Here is a 26,395-nt window from a genome sequence, read left to right as displayed (position 1 = left end):
TTTTTTCATGCTAATTAGCTCGAGACTGCTTCAACCTTCTTGATTATTACAGCTTAGTAGGGTTCTTATGAAAATAAAACTACAAAATTTTATCTACCAACACTTTAACTATTTTCATTATGAGCCATAATTTTCTGTTTATATCTTACAGTGTTTTATGCATAGTAATTTTATTTTTATTCATATTCATAACTTTAATGGTTTTGTTAAGATTAGAATCTTGAGAAGTGACTTTCTAAAAGTTGTCTATTTTGGGGTCAAAGCTTGAAGTGAAAGATAAAAATGATTTTGATTTGAAATGTGAAAATGAAAATGAAATTGCACACATGGTGGTCTACCATTAGGATAATAGTGGTATGTATCTTCAAATAATTAGTGGAGTCCCCACTGTTCTTTTCCAGGCCTTTCCTCAAAATAATTCTTTTATTATTATCTGTCTGTAGCTTGTATCAGTTAACATGTACCAGATTTATTTAACATGAGTTAAAATTTGTTTTCGTAAAACTTCATCACAAGGCTTTTGGGGGGAAAAAAAAAAAAAGTGGTGTTCTGTTACATTTCTGTTACATTACACAGTTTTCTCATTCAGTAATAATTATGTAACAAATTGGCATCCATGGATAAATATTCCAATACTTATGAGTAGTGTATTTAAAGCACCTTTACTGTATTAAGTACATTCCCAAGTAATTACCAAAATTTTAAGTCAAGTGTCATAGCTTCACATTTCAACAGCCTGTTGAAATTTTGAACCTATGGTACGTTTATTATTATAAATTGTTTAGCTAAAGTGTTCACTAAGAACAGCATTTGTTTCATACAGTTTTAGAGATCTAAAAGTTACTTACATAACTTAAATGATCTCATATTCAGTGAAGAATATTTTCATCTTTTAAATATTTTCCTAGATAGGGATATACATCTATAGTTCTGTCCTTCTAGTTCTTATAGAGAAGCATCATTGATTATCTTAGATTTTATGTCTTTTTAATTGCTCACTGTACAAAATGTGTCCTTAAGTCAACTCTTTGAAAAGCAATATGCTTTTAAATTTAATTTATTTGTGTTCAGAGAATAATCTGGACAGCCTAGCTTAATGCGTAGTAAACAGTAAAGTAATAAACAGTAAACTTGGGACTACATGATGCATGAGACATGAGAATACTAGAAAAATTGAGCCTATTACCTAATTTTGGAAAATGTTTTGACTTCATGTGTTGGAAAACATCTCAGCATTGATACAGTTCTGGTGGTTACTATAAAAATACTTAATCTCCAAGAAAGGGAATGAAAATCTGTATTTACGTATCTGAGCTTTTAGACTTGATGTGTGCTTGCTGTATGTATTCATGTACAGTTAGAATGTGATCCTATTCTTCTATGAGTTATTACTGAATTTTCCTAACATTAAATACTGTGACTCACTTCATTCATACAGGCCCTGAGTCTCTTGTGAATAGGCACTAAAAAGATAATATTCTCAAAAATTACTCTTTTTTAATAATGACACCAGGTAAAGGCAATCAGAAGGTGCGACTTACGAACAAAAGAGCTCCACTTTGATGTGATGTATGCATTAACAATTCAAATCCTTATTGACAGTTTTTCCCTAATTTATCTACTGAGTTCTGTACAGAGCTTTGTGGCCTAGTAGCAGCGTATTAAAAATGTTTCATCTAATCTTAGCAGAAGGAATATTTTTCGTTACTTAGAAAACATGCATTGCGGAAGCACTACTTCTGGTGTATTAGTGCTTTGTTAATATTAAAGCTTGATATCTTGAAAGGTTTTCATATGCTTCATCTATCTGGTCCTGTAATTTCAATGATATTATGGCAAAGGTCTCCTTGCAGACACAAGCTTTTCTTTATGCAGTGAAACAAAACATCAAGAAAATAATTTTTAAATGTCTAAGCCTACATTAGTGTCAACAGTTTACGGGCATTCAGCCCAGTTCCGTGACGAATGGGACGGGGGACCAACGAGCCCATGCCCTGGGAAAAGGGGACAAGGGTAAGGAGATGGCCCTGAGAGCAAAGATCAGTTGCAACAATCTGAGGAGAAACAAACTAATTTACTAAATAAGATATCGGAATGCAAAACAACACTCTATAATACAATATAATTACAATTTAAGCTGATAAATCCAATACAGAGAGAGAGAATGTCCCAAAATCAAGGTAGGCCTTACTCTACTACCGACGATAAGACGGCTGGAGAGCGAGGTGCTGCCAGAACGAGAGACGGGCGGGGGAAAAAAAGGAGGAGGTCTCATGATCTGCAAGTTTTTTATCTTTTCCGTCCCTCTGGAAATGGTAACAGAGGAGCAAAGTACCGTGGGGAATGTAGTAGTCCTTCTCTTCTGAGAACCAGGTACATACACTACATGATATTATGATGTGGAATACGAATAACCGAAAATCATAAAACCATGACTTTCCACCCCTTATTCGATATCACTACATGATATGACAATTACCCATGACAATTAGCAAATATGTAGGCCACTCCAAAAGTAATGCCTCCTATTTATTTTCAAGGAAACTGCAACAGACAAAAAAAAATGCAATACAGTGTTTGACAAAGCAAAGGCTCAGCTACAAAACAATATTTTTCAACAGTTACTACCATTAACTATGCATTTTTGCTTGCAAATCTGCAGCAGCAGAGGTGACAAGTTTTGCAGCTGATGGTGTGGCTACTTGGAAAATACTGGCCATACAGTCCATCTTTCATTGGTCCAAACAGATGGAAATCAGAAGGAGCTAAATCTGGACTATTTGGTGGATGTGGTAGGACAATCCAGGCAAGATTAACAATGTGCTTCATGGTCTTCAAACTGGTATCAGAAGTGGCATTATCATGTTGCAAGTGAAAGATTCTTCTTCTCTGGCCTGACTCTGGAAGTTCGAGCCCTCAGCTTGGTGATACAGCGTTCAAGTTCTACCCACTAAGGACTGCCTCTTGAACTTTTTCTTTGATGGGGACTTCACTTGTTATCACTCCATGGAAGGCTGTTTTCACTTCAGTTTGTAGTGACTACACTATGTCTTGTCACCGGTAATGATGTGATTAAGGAAACTGCCACCTTTAGGGTTGTATTGGTTCCGTAGGTCTTGACAAACTTGCATACAGTTTCCTTTCTTTTCCTGTGTGAGCACCTGCCAAACACTTTGCAGTATTCCAACATTGCCACCATAATTTCTAGTGCATTGAAGCTGATATGCAAGCTCTGTACACAGTTTCCTGGTCATAATCTGCAAATTCACATAGATGAGCTGATCAAGGTACTGCATGGCTGTCTGGAATGTGGCTTGACTTCCCCATCCACTGTTGCCACTGCTGAAATGCACCACTCGCTGCCTCACTATGTTCACAGCCACAGTTTGGTCTCCATAAACATTCAGCAAGCATTGATGAATGTCAATGGGTGCAACTTTTTCCACATGGAGAAATTCAGTGACACACCTTTGCTTCATCCACACTTCTATGTCAGATGCCATTTTGTCAGATTCCCCCTCTGCTGTCATCTGTCCCACAGCAATAAAATGTAATGGAATATTGGTGGGAAGATTCAATCTCTACAGCCATACCACCACCATTTGCTTCTTGCATCATGAGCAAACATAATAAAATAAGAGGTATTACTTTTGGAGCAGCCCTCCTAGAATGGCAGGAAAAGAATGATCTGTGTGGAAAAACAGTGGATATCAAGGCTAATATTCTTATTTTTTTTATTATTTTTTTTTCCTGTGGAGATTTTTGTGGGGCTAGCTCCATTGTGATTTTGTAAAGTGAGCTCCAGTTAATTTAAACTATTTCAGTATGCTCTTGGATCATATCTTTCATCTTAATTGGATTCAAAAAGAGTCCAATTTATTTGCTTTAAGGTAGTTCTTCCAAAGATAGCAAAGTGCATTATTTGGGGTTGACAAGAAGATGAATTTCTGTAGCTCATATCTAATATGAACTAAAGTAGTGAAGAGAAGTTACCAAAAATACTGTATAGACCATGAACCTATAGATCTATTGTGTACTGTTTTGTAATTCTAAATATATATATGGCTACATGAAATAAAATGTGTGCAGGACCTCAAGTGATAAATATATATGGATGAGTAATGTTTAATTGGACTGCATCTATCACACCCATTTTGACTCACTTAGTCAAAAAAAAAAAAAAAGAAAAAGAAAAACCTCCAAGAAAATAGAAGTATTTCCAAATTCTCTAAGAAAAGAGAAAGGTAGGGTCACAAAAGTGGAGAAAATTTAGTGTATTAGCCATTATGAAGATGTAGGTAATGAGTGGTACAATGTAGTACTTGGATGACACTTAGCTAAATGTACATTGTTCTTGCATCTTAACAGTACATTTTGGTCAAACAAACAACATTCAGAAGAGTCTAATAAACAGTATTAGAAAATCTGAAGTAGAATAATGAAATATAATGTTCTTTGCATTGCTCAGGAAGAAAATCTAGATTCACTGAAGTTGTGCTTAATATACATGAAAGATTTAGGACAAACCCTTTTTAAGAAAATAGAAGGAAATAAGATAAAATTTTTATTATAGAATCATAGAATGGTTTGGGTTGGAAGGAGCCTTTTAAAATCATCTAGTTCCAAGCCCTCTGCTGTAGGCAGGGACACCGCCCCCTGGATCAGGTTGCTCAAAGCCCCATCCAGCCTGGCCTTCAGTGCCCCCAAGGTGGGGGTGTTCACAGCTTCTCTGGACAGCCTGTTCTAGTGTCTTATTTTACATTCTAATTGTTCTTGGGAAGACAGAGTACTTCTTTCACTTTCTTGTATTAAAAAAAAAAAAAAAAGGAAAAAAAAAGTAATAGATTCTTGGTTCTTATGATTCTCAAAGAATGGGTTACTGATGTGATAACAATAAATGTATTTTCATAAGTGGGCAAAATAGCATTATGGAATTATTTTGACCCTCTGTAACAAATTCTTGTTTATTCTTGGTTTCTTTATGCTCATCTTTCAGCAGCTACCAAGAAGAGCTCTTCTGAAATGCTTAGAATATTGGCTTTGTTTAAAAACCTTGTAAATGTTGTTTAATCTTTGTAAATGAACTTTTGTCTTATATTTTGATATAAGGATTTTATCAGAAAGGGTATCATATCTTTGAGAAAGGGAGGCTTTTCATAGTATTGATGTCTTCTCAGTCTTCATGGAAACAGTAAGCATGCCTTTTGTTTGTTTACTTTTAAAAAAGGTGGAATTTATTAGGAATCTACTTAGTTGGACATAGCCAGGATATTAGGCTGCCGAGAAATCATTTTTTTCTGATTCAGGAAGGCAAATTTGGATGATCGGTGAGAGATGATATTTGAGGAAAACATTGAATTTAAAAGGAAAAATATGTTTGAAATAAGTAAAGATACCCATAATGTAAAATGCATCATGAAATATTTTCCTTGTATATCAAATTATAACATGTTGCCTTGGGCTTAGGCAAATAGATATTAGTATATTTTTATTTCATTTTTATACAGAACAAACAAAACATGCTTCTGGATCATGACCAGGAGCTCACAAGCGACTGCAACTCAGATTAATAAAAATGTTACCAATATAAAAGACAATAATGCTATAGAGTGTTTCTGTTGTTAGTAGTGTTCTTATTTGATAGCTGAGCCAATCTCTCTTCATCATAGATGATGTTTGTTAGAGAGCTTCTAATATCAGAATATTTCTGATTTTATTCAATTCCTGTCTGAAATTGAAGTTATTATTACCTTTTGCTAAGTTTATAAGAAAAAATTTGGTTATTCCTCTGTATTTCTCCTCATCTCCCCTCATGTTGTAGTACTTGTCTCAGGTGTTTCAGTCTTGTCATTGAAAAATAATGCCTGTTTAATTTTATTTCCTGTCAATTTTATATTAACCACAATGATGGAAAGTTAGAACAGTAGAAATATGTGATTTGAATGGAAGAAAGAGTTGTGTGGGTTGAATCTATTCATGCAGAATAGTAATTGTTCATTAATATTTTGTTTGTCTTTCAAAAAACTTCCAGCAATTAAGAATGAATAGAAAGAAAAGGATAATGACTTGTTGTATAAAAATTCAAGGGCTTAAAAAAAAAAATGTTTTGAACTTACATGATGAGTTGGTGTAACTCTTCTGCTTTTTTTTAAGATCTCCCTTATACATATCTCAGAGTTGCTGTGTTAGTCTTGACGTTGATTGACTCTGTGAAGCTAACAGGAATTATAACATTATTTAGGCATGACTCATCTCTGGTGCTTTCTGTTCTTTGTCACTAACTCAAATACGAAAAAGAAAGAAAGAAAAAAATCCATTTAAAAATGAGAGCAATCTTTACTGTGAGAGTGGAAGAACACTGGCAGAACAGAGTGCCCAGGGAGACTGTGGAGTCTCCATTCTCAGAAGTATTCAAAACCTGACTAGACACAGCCCTGTGCAGAGTGTTGCAGGTGACTCTGCTTTGAGCAAGGAGGTTGGATTTGGTAATCTCTAATGTTGCCTTCCAGTGTAATTTGTTCTGTGCTTCTGTGAAAAATCTGAATGAGACAGCTCCTTGGCCAATTTAAATCAAAGCCTAAGATATCACATGTCCTTTAAAGTGGGAGGTCCCCTGATTTGAGTTAAAAACAAACAAACAAAAAAACCCAAAAACTTCAACCAAACCTCTGCAAGATCAGCAGTTAATGCCCAAACTAATGCTGAATGAACTAGTAGAACTATGCAAAATAATATAGCATGATTTAGCTGGGTATTCAGCTTGGGCTATTTTTTTATGCTTCTCAACTTATTAAGTTGCTTCGCGGATCATATTTTTTTTAAAAAGTTTTTGAAATCTGAAGCTGTTGAGATGAGGATGTAGAATAAGCAGGGAGGCCATTTTTTATCTCAGTGCTGAGCAATGAAGACAGAAAATTGCCAACACTTGTTACACTTGTTACTCCTTGTTATGCTTTGGTGCGTCTACTTTGTATCCAGAGTCAATTGAGAGGCAGCTGGCTGAGAAAGGGTTGATGGTGGAAACACTTGCTCTCAGTTAACCCTAAAAAGAACACTTCCATCCCGTCATTATAATCAGAATGGACCAGGATTAAAGTGTCACAACTAAGCCTCATTCGGCTATATGGATATACTGCTTTTCACCTAGTCTATCCGTTGCCTGACCCTGATGCCTATCTGTGAAATTAGGGTTCTTCATGAATTCAAAGTGTAATATCACTTTACTTACTAACATAGAGTTCGTCAGTGCAGACTATGATAAGCACTGTATCTGAGAAAAAAAGTTAATATGGCATAATTGCAGTGATTTTTGTACTGCTGGCAAGGGGAGAAGAAAATATCTGGTCATGAAGTACAGCTGAAACAAGGAAGAAATAGTGATTCACCTTTGGGGTGTAATGCAAGCGTGCATCTTTCCTCTGTGATCTGACCATCTCCATGATAAGATGTAATTAGGAATTATTCTAAACTTTCAGAGGGATAAAATTGGCAGATCTCTTGCATTCCTACTAAATGGTGTTTGCTGTGAATCTAGTAAGGACTATCCTTAGTAAAGATTGCTGTGGAACTAGTGAAGACTAAGGATTGCTGTTTTGCTGGGAAAGACAGGCTTATTTGGGTAAAGGCAACTCTACTACATTGATTCACAGTGCTGGCAGATGGAGCTGTGTTAATGTTGTGCACTGAAAATAGATAAAGCTAAACATAACCCACATAACCCTCTCCTCTCCTCGCATGGGTATGTGCCTTATTTTGTCAGCACATGGAAATTTCACAGGAGTTTTCCTGTGGAATGTTACTGACATAATTTTATCAATGTGTCAACAGTTTACGGGCGTTCGGCCCGGTTCCGTGACAAAGGGGACGGGGGATCCACGGGTCCACGCCCCGGGAAAAGGGGAAAAGGGTAAGGAGATGGCCCTGAGAGCAAAGAACAGCGGCAACAATCTGAAGAGAAGCAAACTAATTTACTAAATAAGATATCGGAATGCAAAACAACACACTATAATACAATATAATTACAATTTAAGCTGATAAATCCAATACAGAGAGAGAGAATGTCCCAAAATCAAGGTAGGCCTTACTCTACTACCGACAATAAGACGGCTGGAGAGCGAGGTGCTGCCAAGACGAGAGACGGGTGGAAAAAGGGACGAGGTCTCGTGATCTGCAAGTTTTTATACTGCGAGCTTTTATCTTTTCCCTCCGGCTGGAAAATGGTAACAAAGGAGCAAAGTACCGTGGGGACTGTAGTAGTCCTTCTCTTCTGAGAACCAGGTATATCCACTACATGATGTTATGATGTGGAATACCAATAACCAAAAATCACAAAACCATGACACAATGGAAGCACAAAATTAAGAATGTAGTCTGTTACTCCTGGTTAAAGTGTGGTTTATATTTTGTACTTATGATAAATGTCTGAGAAAACCAGCATTTTACCATTAATTTGTTGGAATATTAGTCCTGATATCCACCTTCCATCTCTTTAGTTCATTTCATTAGGATACAGTTTTCTCAAAAGTTTTATAGACTGAGATCTAAATGTTATAGAGGTTAGAATTATAATATTTGTACTGGCAGTAGAAGTAGAATAACAATATGCACATCATTCATCAAGTGGAAAAGAGAACATAAATGTTTAACTCTGTGATGATTTCTTTTAATTCTCTTTTTAAGTTGCATCTCTGTTTCATGTAATAACTGCAGATGATGCGGAATGTTTATGCTTCAGTGTGTCTTGGCTACAAGGTGACCCCATGCAGGTGATTATATTTGGAAAAGGAGGTGGAAGACACCATCCAGATGCATGGTAAATGTGAATGATAGGCTTTGCATCCCACCTTTGAATTCTTGAATGTCTCCAGGGTCTCTAAGTGTCATACTCTCCAGTGATCTACAGTTAAAGCTGAAGTTGTGTTTTTCCTAGGAGTAACCTGAATAAGGGGCAGGGCCTTCGTATTTTAAGGGTAGATTCCATTGAGTTTAGCTCGCTGGTAATCTGTACCAAAAAGTCCTTAGCATCTTTTAAACAGTGATTGCTAAACTGTGTTCTCTGGTTCACTGACAGTCTGAGAGTTATCAGTTTACCATATGGCTATATATACATAGATCTGTAGGGCCTTCCAAATAGATCCTTTAATATTTTCTCAGAGAAGTTTGGTAACGGACAAATAAAGTAATCTGTGAGAAATTATGAGAGTTGCCTCTTTAATTTGAAAGTTTTCTAATGTTTTCACAGTATCTCTAGCAGTTAATTTCTTTTCTGAGATATACTATGATATTCAGAAGGAACCTATGGAATAAGGTTTAAGTAAATCCAAATTGTGAGAAGTTCACAAAGTTTCTATCATTGGTTTAGAATTCAGTAGTATTGATGTATAGCTACAGCATTCAGAGTCTCATTACATGATGATCAGAGGGCTGGAGCACCTCTCCTATGAGGAAAGGTTGAGGGAACTGGGCTTGTTTAGTTTGGAGAAGAGAAGGCTCCGGGGAGACCTCATTGTGGCCTTCCAGTACTTGAAGGGAGCGTATAAACAGGAGGGGGATTGATTGTGAGGGTAGATAGCGATAGGACGAGGGGGAACAGTTTTAAGCTGAGACAGGGGAGATTTAGGTTAGATATTAGAAGGAAGTTTTTCACACAGAGGGTGGTGACGCACTGGAACAGGTTGCCCAGGGAGGTTGTAGATGCTCCCGTCCCTGGAGGCATTCAAGGCCAGGATGGATGTTGCTCTGGGCAGCCTGGTCTAGTGATTGGCAACCCTGCACTTAGCAGGGGGGTTGAGACTCGATGATCTTTGAGGTCCTTTTCAACCCAGGCCAGTCTATGATTCTATGATTACATGAAGTTTTGGTCAATAAGACAGTTTGCAGCCCAAGTACTCAACAAAATAACAGTCGTTAGGGTTATTTATCAAGTGATAATGTCGTATCTTGAACTCTAGTCATGTGGAAAATTAGGATTCATTTTAATATATATTAGCTATCAAATTTTCAGTAATAGGATTCATCTTAAAACGGAACTTTACTAAACTCTTTAGAAACAGTTGATCTTACACTTGTTTATATCATGTTAAATTTGTTTCATAATTTTCTGAAGTGTGTATGTTACGTATGTACTTGCTAGTAAGCATATTAAATATGTACTAGAATGTTTTAGTATACAATATGGGAGAGAACATACAAATTACTTTTGCTTGTATTTATGATTCCACAATATATTTTACCATTCCTTTTCAAAGACAAGATGTGTGTTTTAAACTAGAACTTGTTTAAAAGCAAAATTCAGTTTTCTGTCAAGAATGAGCATATGGATATTCCTTACGTACCCAGCTATTTTAACTGAAAGCAAATTTCTTCCACCGAGCATATGTGTTTATTACTAATAAATACTACTATATTAGTACAAATATAGTATGTATACCCATACATAGATTTCACCCATAAAGCCTGAATCCCTGACTTCGTAGAAGGTAGAAGAGGCAGTGTGCTCAGTAGAGAAACTGCCAAGGGGAAGACTGTAGATTTGCAACACAAGGCAGATAACTCTTCATTTGCTTTGGGGTGAGGGGAGTGAAAATTTTGCTTGGTGAAGAATTAGAGTGAGAGACCCTCTTGTGAGGGGTATAAAGTTCGCATGTGCTGACCTGACCTGATATTTAGGGAGGTTTGCAGTTTGCCAGGTGCTCAGATGCAGGATGTCCTGAGGCTTATTCACCCGTCAGATTATTATCTGCTTCTCATCCATCTAAGCACCAGTGGCAGTTCCTGAGGACATGTTGACTGTATCAATGCTGGCTACATGTCCCTGATAGGAGAAGGGGAAGAGCATGTGGGATTAAGTGGTATCTCCTCAATCCTGACAGTGAAAAGATTGGGAAGGAGCAAACAGATCCTGTGGGTCAACAACTCGTCTTGTTGGAAAGGAATTTCACTTTTAGATCCTTAAACTAGGAATGGCTGTGGAGGGAAAGTAAAAGTCAAGTAAGGAAATGATGGGCAGGGATGGACAGCAAGGGGTGCAGGGCAGTGGTTGCAAGAGACACTTCCATAATAATAAAACACGGTGAAAGGAGGGCTGCCTGAAGCATGCCATATGTGCATAATTGCATGCAGACTTGGAAACAAGCAGGAGGGACTCTAGCTCTGTATACAGTCACAGAACTACAACATTGTCAAAATTACTGGGCTGATAAGAAAATAGTCATACTGGAAAGAAACAACAGAGCTGCTCACCAGATATGAAATGCTATCTTTGTCCAGCATCTTTTCATGTACTTAGAAGTCCACTTGTGGGAAGTACAAGAAAAGAAATAACTGCTTCCATAATTAAAACAACAACAGAAATGATAAATGAAAAACAGTTGTTCACCTCTAAAACCATAATGACACTTTAAATTCATTTAGTTATTCCTCCAAGGTAATTTAGTGTGTGTAAATGATCAATTATACAATACACGACCCATTAAAATATGAAAGCGCATTACAAATGACAGACATTTTGTGGGACAGACTACTACAAAATGGCTTTATCTTTCCTCCATGATTTAAAACCAGTGTTAAAGGGTTTAGCTCAACAAATGGCACCCTTCTGAATACTTGTGGAAGGGAAAGATCTTACTGAGAATCTATAGGGAAAAATATTCAAATTATATGTTGTACATCTAGGGTCTTAACATAGCAGTTGTAGTTGTCCTCTATGATTAATACTATTTCCTCATAGTTCAGTGAAAGGAGCAGCAAGTCTAAACTATTTTTAATGTGCTCTTTTAATGTGCATTATTTGATCTCTCCATTCTTTTGTTTTGTTTCTCTGTTCTCTTTGTGTTTGATATAGCATGAAGCATTAAATCGCTGTGAAAGCACTTTGCATTTGAAGAATAGGAAACTTTAAAAGGTCAAAGACTCACCAGAAGAATATAATGAATCTTAGCTTAGGGTTTTCTCATATTTGTAACAGCACGCACATTTATAAACTTCTGATCTACTTGTGTCAGGAAGGCTTAATCTTATATTTTTAGTCCTATTTGTCTTCAGCATTAAATATTACATTATATCTTCAAAAAAATTGTAGAAGATGTTAATTCCAAGTGAAACTCCAGCCCTCTACTTGTAAATCTAACATGGTCTTCTATTCTGTAGGACTTGCATAAGTGTTTGTAGTTGCTGTTTCCTCCCTTCTGGCCTGCATACACATTTCCACCCTATAGTGACCAGAGGTTCCAGCAGGGATGACTCATGCCCATGTCATTGTAACAGAGGTCTGGAAACACGTCTGAATATGATGGGAAGCTCTCTCAGACCTCACTTCCTATACATAGGAAAATCTACATAATGTTCTGTAAAACAGATCTGTCAGTGTTTATTTTAGAACATGCTTTTTATAATGTATACATACCGGCATGAACATATTATATATGTATATGTATACGTATAAATATGTGTATGTGTATTTGGGCATACAAACCTACACAGTAAAATGGGGTTCTGTATTAGAATATCGGATGCTTTTCTGTGATTTTCTAGTCTTGATAACAGTAAATTATTTTAAATGTATCATTAAATTATTTCATATACATTCTTACTGCTGAAATGCAAGTGCAGTTGAAATTGTAGGAAAATCCACTGGTTTCTTAATGACGATCCTACCTGCTTTCACTGTCCTCAGAAAAACGAAGGATCTATTCTCCCACTTTCTGGAATATTCACTGATATTTGACTTCAGCATTTTAGACTTCTTGAGCAACAGTTGTATCTGTCGTTTTAAATGATACAAATCTATAATGATCTGTGTTTCCCAATGGAAACAGGCAGTGTCAGCTGTGTTTGCAGTACTTTAAAGTCTTTATTAAGTCAGCTGGCAACACACCCTGTCTCCAGGCACTGAAAGCTATGAAACTGAACTCCTCTCTTCTCCCTCCCCACCCCCCCTTTTTTTTTGTTTTTGTTTTTACTTTCTGATTTCAACTAGCAGCTCAAACCTAAGGGAGTGAATTTGACAAATGTTCATGGGTGTGCTGCTGTGTTGCTAAAAATAATGTAGTTTATATGTGAGCATTTATACACACCCCCCACGCCCCCTGATACATATGCATTCACACACTGCCAAGTACCTTTATGCAGGCTGATATAAGCTCCATTCTACAATTGTTACTACTGAGTAGAAGAGAAGCTGAATGTAATTTATAAACAATAATAAAATAGTTTGCTTAGCTCATGCAACTGCTTGAAGGGAGGCCATTCAAAACTGCATGATAGTTCTGGATTGTCTACAACGCTGAAAGTCCCCAGACATTCTGTCCAATGGCCTTTTAAGGACTGTACTTACTGTTTGATTTAATTTAGACAAAATTGTTTAATGAGTAAATGTTTAAATATTAGCTTGCTTAAGTCATGTTTTGAGAATCAGTTGTTCATAGACTGAACTTTTCAGTGACATTCAGAATCTTTTCTCTTGCAGCCATTTCGTAGAGTGACGTTTTCTGTTGTGAGTCAGCCTCAGGACCCACATCAAGGGTCATTGCAGAGTTGCTATGACAGCGGTCTGGAGGAGTCAGAAACACCAAGCAGTAAGAGTTCATCAGGGCCAAGACTGGGTGCCCTTCCACTCCCAGAGGACAACTACGAAAGGACTACGCCGGATGGCAGTGTTGGTGAGGCAGAGCATATGGAAAATGGTAGGGGCAAACACAACATTCACACACATAATCTCACTAGCAAGTGATACTAAGTAGACTTACGAAAGGTCAGTCCAGTAAATAAATAAATCTATTAAATAGTTAAAATTGTAATTATTTTATTTTAAAGATTGTTAAAATACAGATATACAAAATAATGGGTCATAACACTACTAATAAACCCAGAATTTTCTTCTCTTTACGTGATTTAAAAACTATACTGCAGAAGCAGTTAAAACGTTAAAAAAAGTACCAGTAGAAATCTGGGGAGACGGTAATTGAATTAAATTCCATATTTTCCTTTTTAGATAAAAAACTGTATATCCTCTTTTCCTTTTTTTTTTTTTTTTTTGTTGCTGTTGTTCAAAAACTACTTAGGAAATTTCCCAGAATGTAATTTGTACAGCATCAGCAAAAGATGGTAGGATTTTAAAACTCGACTCAAGAGAATTCTTTCCTCTAAAATGTTGTATAGCTTGTTTCAAAATAAAGCTGAGTGTCAAGCCCATTCTTCAGTATTTACTTAAGAAGGATATTTCTTTACTTTTCTTCACACTTTATTTTGTTCAATACTTATAGAAAATGTAATTTAAATTCAGCATCTATTTTTGTAGAAGGGGAAAATGTTGAAACCTTATTTACACTCTATTAAATTTTCATCAATTACAAAATAAGCGCAATTTAATTATCAATTTCTGTTTTTCTTTCTACCTAAAACAATCTAGACTTTAAAAAAATCTTTCAAATCTGAAATAAACACTCCTTTATTTACTGCGTTTCACTTATTGGCCTTAATCTAAAGTTCGGTGAAGTCAGGCACTGACTTCATTGTGTTTCAATTTGCCCATACACAGTAAAATAAATTATTGTATGTCAAAATGTACAGATTTTTGCTAACCAATTAAATAATGGGTTTGCTAATCCAGTTGGAATTGTTGGGTATATGGAATAGGGGTGGTGTATTCACTGGTATAAATTGGATGAATGAGTTTGGCTATACACGTTTTAGTATTTCAGAGGCTAGAGCATTGGTTAATTGTTCTTTGTTTTTTGTCTTTCTTGAGATAGACATGTTCACCCAATAAAAGTATTTTGTTCTACATGGTAAGATATTGCCAAGTCTAGTAAAAATGGCTGAAGAATGTCTACAGCACTCTACATTTGCTTATAATGTGAATTCCCCCAGTAAATGACTAATTGATTAAAAAAAGCAAGATGGTATTATCCAGTAAAACATAAGACATATTAGGTTATATATGAATATAAGTGTGTGTTTACCTATTCTACTTGGTTGTTTGTATGAATATATATCTTTATATTTCCTTTTTATAGTTGAGTGGTAGAGAAGAAAGTTATTATTACTAGAAAAATATCAGAATAAAGATTAATAGATATTACATCTAAAGTAGGGTGATTATCTTATTGTTTGTTTTGAGTTAGGTTTTTCAGTTAATAAAATGTAATTAAATAGTTTGCTCGTTCCCCTGGACATAAAGCAGTGTAGTTCATTGGTGGACATTAAATTCTGAGTTCAGAAAGCATGGAGTATGACTGAACTAAAAAAAAAAAAAAGATGGATAGCCATAATTGAAAATTATTTTTAATATACTCTGTAGCCAATGAAAACAACCACACACTGAACTGTAATTGAAAATGGAATTGCTTGAGTGATGTGAAAAACTAAAACAAACTGGTTTAAGTTTTTTTAGTTTTTGTTGAAACTGACATTGCATTGAAATAGTTGAAATATTTTAAATATTACTTTGATTTTTTTGAAAGATGATAATTTATTTTTGCTAAAATGAATTTGTTTCAGTTTTAAAGGTAATATGGTATAGATAGAAATATGTAGACATATATAATATTAAATGAATAAGCAACTGAAAACAAAAGTATCATGAAGAAAATTGTATGGCAGGACTTGCATATAGTAATCAAGGATTCCCACTCCTTGAATTGAGACCTTTGAAGAGTTGCTGACAGTGTGGTGAAAATTATGCTCTATGGACTTCTGGATTTTTTCTGTCACATTTTAAAAACCAGAGTTCCACAAAGGCATGTTGTCTGCCTTCAGAAATTTGTTACGATTAATCTATAAATAATGACAGAACAGGATAGAAAGAATGTATTTTTGTTACTTCTTATATGTAGTATCTGACATTTGAGTGAGTTTTCTGTGACAGGATTTTTAAGTCCACTTGTATTTTAACTACTTGAAGCCCAATTGTATTGGTCAAATTCTGATAATATAATCTTCAACATTAGTGGATAATTCTGACAGAAACAGAACTGAACTGAAATCTATCAAGTGTCCATTCATCACATTTAATTGAAATGTAGGTAAGATACAGTGTGTAGCTTGATTAAGTTTTAATCAGAATTTATACTGGATTTACATCCAGATTATCCATGGAAAAAGCACTTTGAAAGCTATCTTAGTTCTTAATTGTTAGTACTTAATTTCAGTTAGTATGAAAAAAAAATGCCATTAATTAACAACTAATTGTTTTGTGTTTCCTTTCATTTTAAAATTTGAAAAGGTAATTTTCAGCACAGTATGATAAATCTCCTGATATGTTTGATACATTTTTTGTACAAGATGACTAAAGAAAACAATTTTTATAGTTCAGACAAATACAAGAGGGTTGGGTTCACAACAAAAAGTAAATATGCAATTCAATTTTCTGTTTGCTATTAAGATGCTTTTTTTTTACTTTCTCAGGCAGGATAAAATGCTGTAATGAAACAACCGGCAGAGGGGTTAATTTTTTTTGAGAATATGCTGTAATTGCCTCCCAGCCTACGTGACTGTCAGATGTAGATTGAAGTTTTGTTCTGATGATTAGCTCTGGTGTCAGATGCAGGAGGAAAAGGAAAAAAAAAATAGAAGAAAAAAAATGGTAGCAGATTGACTGTGAAAATTCAGAATGCAAAGATCTTGTTAATTAGTAAAATCTGCAGAACTAGAAGTAACTTCTGAGTTAAGTTATCTGCTGCCCTTGGAGCTTTCCTTACAAGGAAATTCTGCTCATATGTTTAGCCTTTTTCCTCTTAATATGCTTTTAGAATGGCATTATCTTAATGTGAATTGAACAATAATTTTCTCAAGAACATTCTTATTACATTCATATTTGTATTTCAAGAGAAAATACATTACCATGGTAAATGAATTTCCTTGTCTTTTAGTCATAGCATTCTTTTTATGACAATGCCTAATGTTCCATATCTCAAAGGAAGAAAAACACTCCAACAAACTATCAAAAACCCTATGGCGGATCTATGGCAGATACTTATCCACGATTCTAACAGTTAATAGTTAGCATGTGCTTTAAAATGTGACTTTCTGAAAGATAATAATAAAAAAGAATCTAATTTATTACAAGCCATAACCCCTCTTCATGGCCTGAATAATATTTTTCAACAGTGAGTTTCTCTGGTAGCTATCAAAATTGTTGTTATTTGCTTTTAATACTTCTTTCTCATATTTAGTAGTTTTAGGAACTGATCCTTTTTATCACTATAAGAAAGAGGATGGAAATATTCCATTTTAGTCTTTAAATACTGTGTATTATTATGTTTCCATATCATGTATCTTTTATCTGAATTATATATTCCTAGGTTTTTCAGTTTTTTACTATCATGTGCATGTAAATTTTTTCTTTCTATTTGCTGCTTCTTATTATTCTAATATAGGGGTAGCTGGAGATGAACATTCACCATTTGTGGAATGAACAATACAGCCTTTTAATATTAATTTATATTATTAATCTCACATATTCTGTCTGGGCAGAACATTTCATTCTTCTGTTTAAATTCTGTCCATTTACATAGTTCTGCCAAGTCTTTCTCATGTTTCTTGCAGCCTTCTTAGAAATATTTGATTGTACGTCACTTTTCAGATTTCTGTATTCTTACTGTTTATTTACGTATGTAGTGGTGTAATCAGTTTGTTCCACTTAGCTGCAGTATCTACAGTGTTGAAATTGTAGCATCGCAGATTTCACTCACATGCTCTTCCCTGGAGATCTATTTCCATGCAGTCATGATTAGACTGTTTTCTACACCTGATATCTCTGTCAATGCTAGCTCGGGTATTTCTGCATGAACATCTCTTCAGTCTGCAGTGTAGCATTCTATATAAGTGTCTCTTTCAGTATCAGATATTTAAAGGTGCTTGAACAGCAGTCTTCTCTGTGAAAGAAAGAAAATAAGGGAATGGTTTACAGCTGATGCTTTTAAAAGGGGAAATGGAGTCAAGAAAGATTAAGGGATCTGTCTGAAATCACACAGGAAATAAGGTGCTGAGTTTGAAGAAGAGCTCAGAATTTCAGTGATTCAGTTACTTGACTCCCACAAAGAAGTCAGTAGATAAAGTACACTCCAGCTGACACATGGAGAACTAAAAGGCAAGAAAGAAAAGTGCATTATCTAGGTTCTTACAGTTTGATAATCTATGTTCACAGTGACAATTTGAGATTTAGACTATAAGCCCTGATGTTCCAGTGTAGATAAGCAGTACATGGTATGTGAGATAATGACTTGAAAATGTTAAAGAAATAATAAATGATTAATAAATGCACTTAATTTGTAAGAGCCATGTTTCACTTTTACTTGAAAGGTAACATGTTTGTTCTCTGGATGAAATTGATAATAAGTAAGAATGCATTAGTTTACAGAATGTATTTCACTTTAAGGTTTTACAGTGATAGTAAAAATACAGGTTAATGTTCTCAAATAATTAAATGTCCTTGTTGTAATCCAGACATTAATTGACTAGTTCCATGTAATTTTTGCAGTCCTGTTCCCTTTTGCAGTGTTATTTTTTTAAACTTTTCTAAAAACATTAATGTAAGTAGCCCACTTGAGAGGTTGAGTCAGTAAGGGTTTTCAATGTAGTAATTACATGCTAATCATCATTTTTATTTTTTCTTTATTTCTTACGTCTACTGTTTCTTAAATATTACTCTAAATGTATGAACCCAAAATATCAGAAAGCATTGCACAAATTATATAATCTATATACATAAGAATTATTATCCTTGTTTCTGATAAATCCTAAACTATAATTATGCCCAGAATGAACTCTGGATTCTGTAAACCTAGGAAAATATATGGGTAATGTTTTGGAACAGGTATTTTCTGTGGTTATGTCTCGAGCCAGTTTGTTTTGACAATGAAGTATTTTGATAAGGTCTGTAAAAGGCCATTTTATAAGAGGAAAAGAAACCATATGAGTTTCTCAGGCAGAAGACTCACTATGCAAGGATGTTATACTAGTGCAGTCTTATGTAGGAAAATGCGTCTGCCTGGGAAGAACTTTGACTGTTTTTGTCCTTTTTTTTTTTCTCCTTTTCATTCTTTTACCAAGTTTCTTCAGATGATCATACCTCATATGCCAGTAAGTTTCCTCATCAGGAAAGTGTATATTTTGCTAACTAACATGCATTCAAAATTCAAAATTGCACAGTATTCTGCAAGAGTTCCTGTGCATTTGGAAAAAATTATATAAATATACTTGCGAAGAAAATTAGATAAATATTTTAAACTGTGTTACAAATTGCAAGTCATGACATATATTTTACGTATGTTTTAACTTCATTAGGTTAATAGCATAATGTAGAAATTTAAACTATTCTTTTAGGTCCTGAATTACATGGTATTGTGCTAAGAATTACTTTATCTTATATAATATTTTATGTTTACATTGTACTTCAGATGTATAATGCTAATCAAAAGACCAAATATATGCCAACTGTGAGCAGAAATAACAATCTGAATTCGCCAGAACAGTATATGATGTCTTCTCTCCTTACATTTTTATGTTCTGTGGCCATCCACAGAAATACCAACAAAATCAAAGAAGGAATGCATATCTCTGTGTTGGAAACCTCCCCCTATACACTGATAACAAAGCTAACAAAGAATTCTGCTTTTTCTTTTTTCTTTTTTTTTCTAAAGAGCATTGTTCTTTCTCATGCTATTCCTATGTTATTTGCTCAAGTTTCCTTTATACCTCACAGTGAAAAACAGCGTATGCTCTTTAAAAAAAAATAAAAAATGGAATTGTGACTCCTGCTAGTCCTGATTTCAGCACTCTAAAAAAGAAAATATGTACATCAAGAAGTGGACTCCGCTCTTAAGAACAGTACACTGTTATCAGACACCTTGAACTACTTCTTATTATAACTTAGCTCTCTTGTAATGCCTTTTGAAAATAAAGTCATATTCCATCTGTTTTTGATCAATGATTTGAAAACGGAGAAAGGCTTTGCAGTCTTAAGGAAGTGTTCTGGCTGTTATATCTGTCAGGGAGAAGCGTTGAGGGAAGGGTTTATATTCATACATGCGGGTGTGCATGAATGCTTGTACACATCTTGATGAGTCAGTTCTTTCTGCAAATACTCAGGAGATCTACATGGTTCCATTTATATAACCTACTTCATCTATGAATTTCAAATCACTTAGGGGCATGAGAAAGAACATACTAAAATGAGAAATGGAGAATGAAATAATCAGAAAGTGAGCTAGTGTGTCCAGTGTCATCCTGTGAATTGTTCTAAAAAGTAGAGCCAAAAACTTGCCACCCCTCGAGGACACCAACTTCCAGTCTGCAGTCAAGTTGATGAGAGTCTTTCTGTTGACTTAGTGGAGTTAGGCTTTTATCCAAGTCTTCCATGCCAACTACTAGCTCAGGTTGCCTCCCACTGATGCAGACTGCAGAACTTTTTGATACTGTCGGAGTCTTGAATGTGGATGGGGGAAAAACGTATTTCAAAATTTAGACTCAAAGAAGAAGAGACATCTGGTTTATGAATGGAATATTTAGCAGCCTTTGCATACAGTATAGCCTCTTTCCTGGAAAAAATCAATTGCAGATAGTCTGCAGAAATTCATTTTTTCCCTCAGTTCAGAGGAGCCCTTTCAGTGTGCTGTATTTTGCCAGTTCTCTGTTTTTAATGACAGTTTCTTCAGTTTCCTGGACACCATTAGATCCTTCTGTCTCTCCTAATCAAGTATAATGACAATCCAAAATAAGTTCTTTGTAGCGTTATTTCTTCATTTCATGTTTATTCTAAATGTTCTTGACTGTTGGTTACCAACTTCTGTTCATTTTTTTTTATAATTAATCACACCAAAAGTAAATTTTACCATATAATACATGTATAAAATACAGCATTCTCCAATAGGTTTGATGTTTTAAAAGTTGGGGTAGTTTTTACTATGTACGAATTGAAGAAATCTAGAGTAAAATCTGCATGTTTTCCTTCAGTCCATTAAAAAAAAATCAAGTATTAATTATTTTATTGCTGTTCAGAACAAAAATCTGACATTGTTTTCAAAATGTTTTATTTGTACTTAAGGGACAAGGATGTATCTACTTGGCCACACTAATGTAAATAAATCATAACATTCACAAAGATTTGTGCTTAAAACTCTACATTCAAATTCAAACCTCAAATAGAATTGGCTCATTTATAAATTACATTATAAATTAACCCTTGTTATATTAAGGTTTCATTTTGAGTAATAATGTAGTGCAAGTACACAGAACAGATAAATGTCACCCTGATTTACTGATAAATATTTGTATAGCAGTTTCGTAGTCTGATTTGCATATCTGGGTATTTACTCAGTTCTCTCTTAAATTTTTAATTAAATTCTCTCTTAATTTGTGTATTTGTAAAGTGATGAAAAATACAAAAATGTATAGAAACAAATCAATTTTCCTTTTCTTTTTAAATCCAGAACAGTATGATATGTGACACTTGGAGTTCTGAAAATCCTGTTTAACAGAAAGTAATTGCTCTTCAAGAAAAATAACTGTTCTTTAAGGACCAGAGAATTTCGGGGCCAGTATAATGTAAATTTAGACATTTAGGTATGGCTGAATATTACTATCGTATCACCTACATGTGCTTTGGTTGAATACGTATAAAAATAATGATCACATATGCTAGAAGAAAATGAGTATTAGGAACTTTGAGAAATTATAGAAATCTATTAGTACAGAAATTTAAAATAAGATTCCAGAGGAGAATGATCTCATTTGGGCAAGTAGCAACAGCAACAGAAAGCAGTTCAGGTTCACATTGGTTATGTAAGAAACTGTAGTTTAATGTGCCTCTTATGAGGGTGTTGTGTTTTTTTTGTTTGTTTGTTTGTTTGTTTTTTTTACATTGGAATTGAGTATTAAATTCTAATAATACTAATTTAAAACCTTATATTACAGTTAACTTGAAACATGCTGGTAGAAATAAATCAACATTAATCACTGATTCATTCACGTTTAAAAGAGCTGCCTGTTCTCATAGTGCTTTTAAGAATTATGGAAAGGAAAAACATATCTCAGTAAGTAATAGTAAGAAAGGTATATTGGATTAGATGATTCAAAACTATTTCTTTTTATGATATAAAATAACTGAAGTTAAGGCACAAATGTGAATTTCTGTTTGGATGATAGAAGAAGTGAAATGTAAGGGCAGTAACAGAAGAACTGTATTTATGGAGTTAATTTATTTTGCTTGTTCTTTGGTTGCTCTTGCAACTAAACATACTGGCTTACCCAACTTGCTTGTCTTAACCTGTTTTTTGCTATATCTAAGGAACAAATCAACCCTAAAGAGCCCTGAGGGGGCACTTGTTCTTTTACTAAGCAATCTGTATTATTTCATCAACAAGGGAAGGAAAATCAAAGTGCATCATGTCTAAAATCACATGTAAACAAGCCATTCGATGAGCTTGTACCATAGTGTTTTCTTTTCCTGTGGGTTTATGGCTGACTTATTTTCTTTTGTGACGGATTATTTCTTCTTTCTTTCTTTTTTTTTGTAAGACAGATTTGCCTTATAAAGACCAGTAATGTCCATAGAGTGAATCTTGGAAAAAGGCTTTTTAAACTGAATCTGGAGAAACCAAAAAGTGTTTGGTACTTTTGTCCTGTGGTCACACTACCTTTAAAGTGTTCCAAATGTACTGTATGTCAATAGTTTTGTTATGTGAGGGCATTTTACTCACAATTAACTCATGTTGCTTTTGAAGAAGAGAATGCGTCCCCTTTTGGGGCAGTGCAGAGGCATTTACATTATCAAGAGATGCTGAAGTAACATTTCAGTGGAATTTGACATTGCAAGCTTTTCCTACAAATAGAAGGCAAAGATATCTGATGTAATTTCACATTCCACTGCTGTCAGCTTATAGCAGAGTCTTCTTTTCTCTCATGGTGAATAGAAACCATTTGGTTTTAAAAGAATATTTGAAAAATAAACTTAAGCATGTATCATATATTATGTTATTAATATCTTTCAATGTTTAGTTTTATAACTAGTGACAATCATTTCCTGCTGCTGAATTACATAATTTGTGCTAGCATATTTTTATATTTTGTCTATTGCAATGGTAATACAGGGATTATTGTGACATGCCAGTTGATCTGACAGCTCTGGGTATATATTTGTTTCTGGTATCTCATGCATAGCCACAGTTCAAATATATGAGAAGGCAATAAAGCAGCATTTTTTTTTCATGGTGAAGGGTAGAAAGCAGGAAAAAAAGGTGCAACTATGAGCAACAAATTTTTAATAGCATGATGACAAAAATTTCATTATGCTTTGTGAAGTGTACAAGAAAATATTTTAACTGTCCCAAAGCACTGGAAAAATGCACTGATGGATCCTTCTGACAATATCCAAGGAACTTGCATATTGTGGCTTGCAAATGTTACAATCTGTACTTGGTGTGCAGAAGTACAGTGGACTGGCTGAGGAAAGATACATGATCTTTGCTTCTACTCTTAGAATGCTCTGGCCATCACTGAGATTTAAACAATTACCATAGGCTCAAGTAAATCTGAAAAAGAAACAGCATAACAATTTTGACATTGTTATCCTTTTTATTTCAAAAAAGAGTGACAAATAATCTATTCTGCCCATAGTTCTCTGTATAGATGATACCAAAGTTGGAGGGGAAATGAAATTTTAATCTGTACCGAAGTGTCTTCTGTCTATGATTTGATCTGAGAGGCTCAACAGCATTCAAAGGACGTGAGTAAGATTCTTTTCCTGCCTTATGTTTCCACCATATGGGCATATCTGCAGAATTAAACTTTAGGAAATAACAATGGCATGAGAAACTGGCCCATGGACAGACCCTTAGGAACCAAAGTAAGCTGAGAGTCAAAGGGGAATACATGCTAGATTTTGCAAAGGACAATACAGAGGACAGGCTCTATCCTGCCACAGTGCACTGCTTCTAACAAAGGATGTTCCTGAGGGGCATAGCTCACTTGCTAGGAGCAGAGATACAGAAACTTGAGACACAGTCAGATTTGATCTAAATAGTAATGGGAGAATACAGAAAAGCTCATGATGCCCCCAAAGGTTCAGATAAGTGAATATTTTTCTTTTGCTTTTCTCTTCAAAAAGAACCAATTGCCTTTAGCTTTTACGAGGTAAAATCCCACATGCTATTACTCATGCTATGAATTTTAAGTGGAAAAACTTTTCTAAAATGTGAAGGCCTTATCTTGAAATTTATTGATAAATGTTAACTGAGTATCTTAAGGAAGTTACAAAACTAAATTATTGTCTCTGAAACTGTTCTCTGCCCAGCACTGTGTTTTTTCTTTTTTTTTCTGCCACATGCAACTGACTTTAAGTGCTTTTTGAGATGGTTCTAAGAAAGTAAACTGTACTGACAAGACTAATTCATTAACTACAGTGAAGATAAATAGTAAGAGAATTGAACCAAGTCCAGGTCAGCAATGATAAAAAGTCATTATGGTAAGGTGGCAGTTAAGTGGCTTGTGTAAAATGAGTTAACACCTGGAGGACATTAGCTACTTGACTGGTGCTTTTGGCCCCAGAAGCATTAACTGGTATCTTGGTTGAGACTGTAACTAGAACAGATGGGAAAAAAAGGGTAAGACCACTACTCTTTGAATAGCAATGGCTGTCAAAGGATGGACAGTGTTCTGTCTGATGACAGCCTGGCACTTCTCATCAACATTAGGTTTACACAGAAATAGAAAATATATTAGGGACTTGTTACCAAACTCCAGCGACCCTTTTCGTATTACCCTTGCACGCAGAGAACCAAAACCCGGTCCTGGCCAATAACTGCACTTTACACATCAATATGATGAGCAGCAAAATGGTGTTTATTGGTAAAAGCTACAGCACTATATAGTATTTCTTATCTTTTACTAGACTGTTCCAGAAGCTCACGCGGGCTTCTGGCCAATCATATTGAATATCCTGCTCTGGCCACTCACTTCCGAAAAACCATATATAGAGTAGTTATACACCTTGTTATTAAAACAAAGAAGTACAGCCTCTCCATCTTACGACACGGGTTCAAGTAAGTAGGCCAACCAATAGCAAGCAAAATGGGGAAGGGCCTTCCGCGTTACAACCCGAGTGCTCCGTTATTCGTCTAATACAACAGGACTGAACTTCAACAATGGATTAAAATAGTTTTACTGAAAAAAACAGTAGCATTTATTGAAGAAGACTACTCAGTGTTAAACTTAGAAACAGGATGAGTTCTTATATTTCCTAGCACTTGTGCAACTTAATGTTAAGTGTTCTTACATGAAGGCACACTATCAAGTTCAGATCAACCCTACATAAAGAGATTTTTTGTAATACTGCTGCAATTAAAAAACTGTAAGTGTTGTCTCCTGGAAAATAATGGTACTTTATAGTAATGTATTCTCACTGAAAATAAGTTTGTTTATTCTCTATCAAGAAGGTGTGGAACAAGCAGAATGGAATAAACATGTTTTTTAGGCTCAAGACTTTTAGCCAATTCTGCTCTCCTATTGTAAGAAACGTTTTTTTCTAAATTTTACTATGTTGGTTAACTATTTTCTCTCACAGTTACCTCTTGACATCTTTTTGTGTTGTGATTTTCCTAGAGTCTTGACTATCTCATTGATAAATAATCTAACCTTCATCTAATGATATGCATATAAGCATAGTTCCCAAATAAATTTTGAGAGAACAATCACGCATGAGGAAACCCCTGTAGCTCATTGAGACTTGCAATAAAAGTGCCTTTTTAATGTTTGTGCTGTGTTCACTACATATTCTCAGAGAGCAGAGAATCCTCACCTCAAAATCTGGTCACAAAATCTTCAATATCTTGAGCACTGAAAGGGATTTCTGGGACTTGTCTTCCTCTACTAATCCTGAAAAGATTAATCATTTACAGCAATTAAGACAAACTCTTGTAGAGAGTCTAAATCTGCATTATTTTTACTTTTCCACATCTCACATAAGACTAAAATTTCCTTTACACAGTACTACAATAATCACTTCTTTTTCAGTGGGAACTACAGGCTGCAAAGGGATGAAGTATTTAAGCACACAGTATTTCTAAAATTCAGCTGTAAGGAGCTAGATTAAAACTTCATCCACACTGCTATAACAACTGTGTGAAGAAGGGAATTACACTCACTAGAAATAGCTAAATGTAGTTCCATCCTTAAAGGCATGTAGTCCTTATATTTTACAGCAATTCTTCTCTTATGCTTTATGTTGAGACAGTAAAAACAGCTTACAAGGAATCTGTTCTCCTAGGTTAGACATTTCTGATGGGTAACAGATAACTGTGTTGTAACTAAGGCTATCAGTAGGGATATAGAATTATAGGAAATAGCTGAAGCTGTTATTTTTTAATGTTTATTTGATTATGGACACTTTGATCCAAATACC

The 26,395-nt window shown here is 34.8% G+C and overlaps 1 protein-coding gene across 1 annotated transcript in view; it reads left to right on the top strand.

The window, feature by feature from the left end:
* The window catches only part of PCDH7 (protocadherin 7), a 275,037-nt gene that overhangs the window by 121,716 nt on the left and 126,926 nt on the right, over positions 1-26,395 (top strand). The window contains exon 5 of the mRNA XM_021395508.1: positions 13,466-13,682. Within this exon, the coding sequence (XP_021251183.1) occupies positions 13,466-13,682 (217 nt within the window). The remainder of the gene's footprint in view (positions 1-13,465; positions 13,683-26,395) is intronic.

This window comes from Numida meleagris, chromosome 4 (genome assembly GCF_002078875.1).
Source record: "Numida meleagris isolate 19003 breed g44 Domestic line chromosome 4, NumMel1.0, whole genome shotgun sequence".
Lineage (NCBI taxonomy): Eukaryota > Metazoa > Chordata > Aves > Galliformes > Numididae > Numida > Numida meleagris.
Note: the sequence above shows the minus strand (reverse complement) of the source record. Positions and strands in the feature narration are given on the sequence as shown.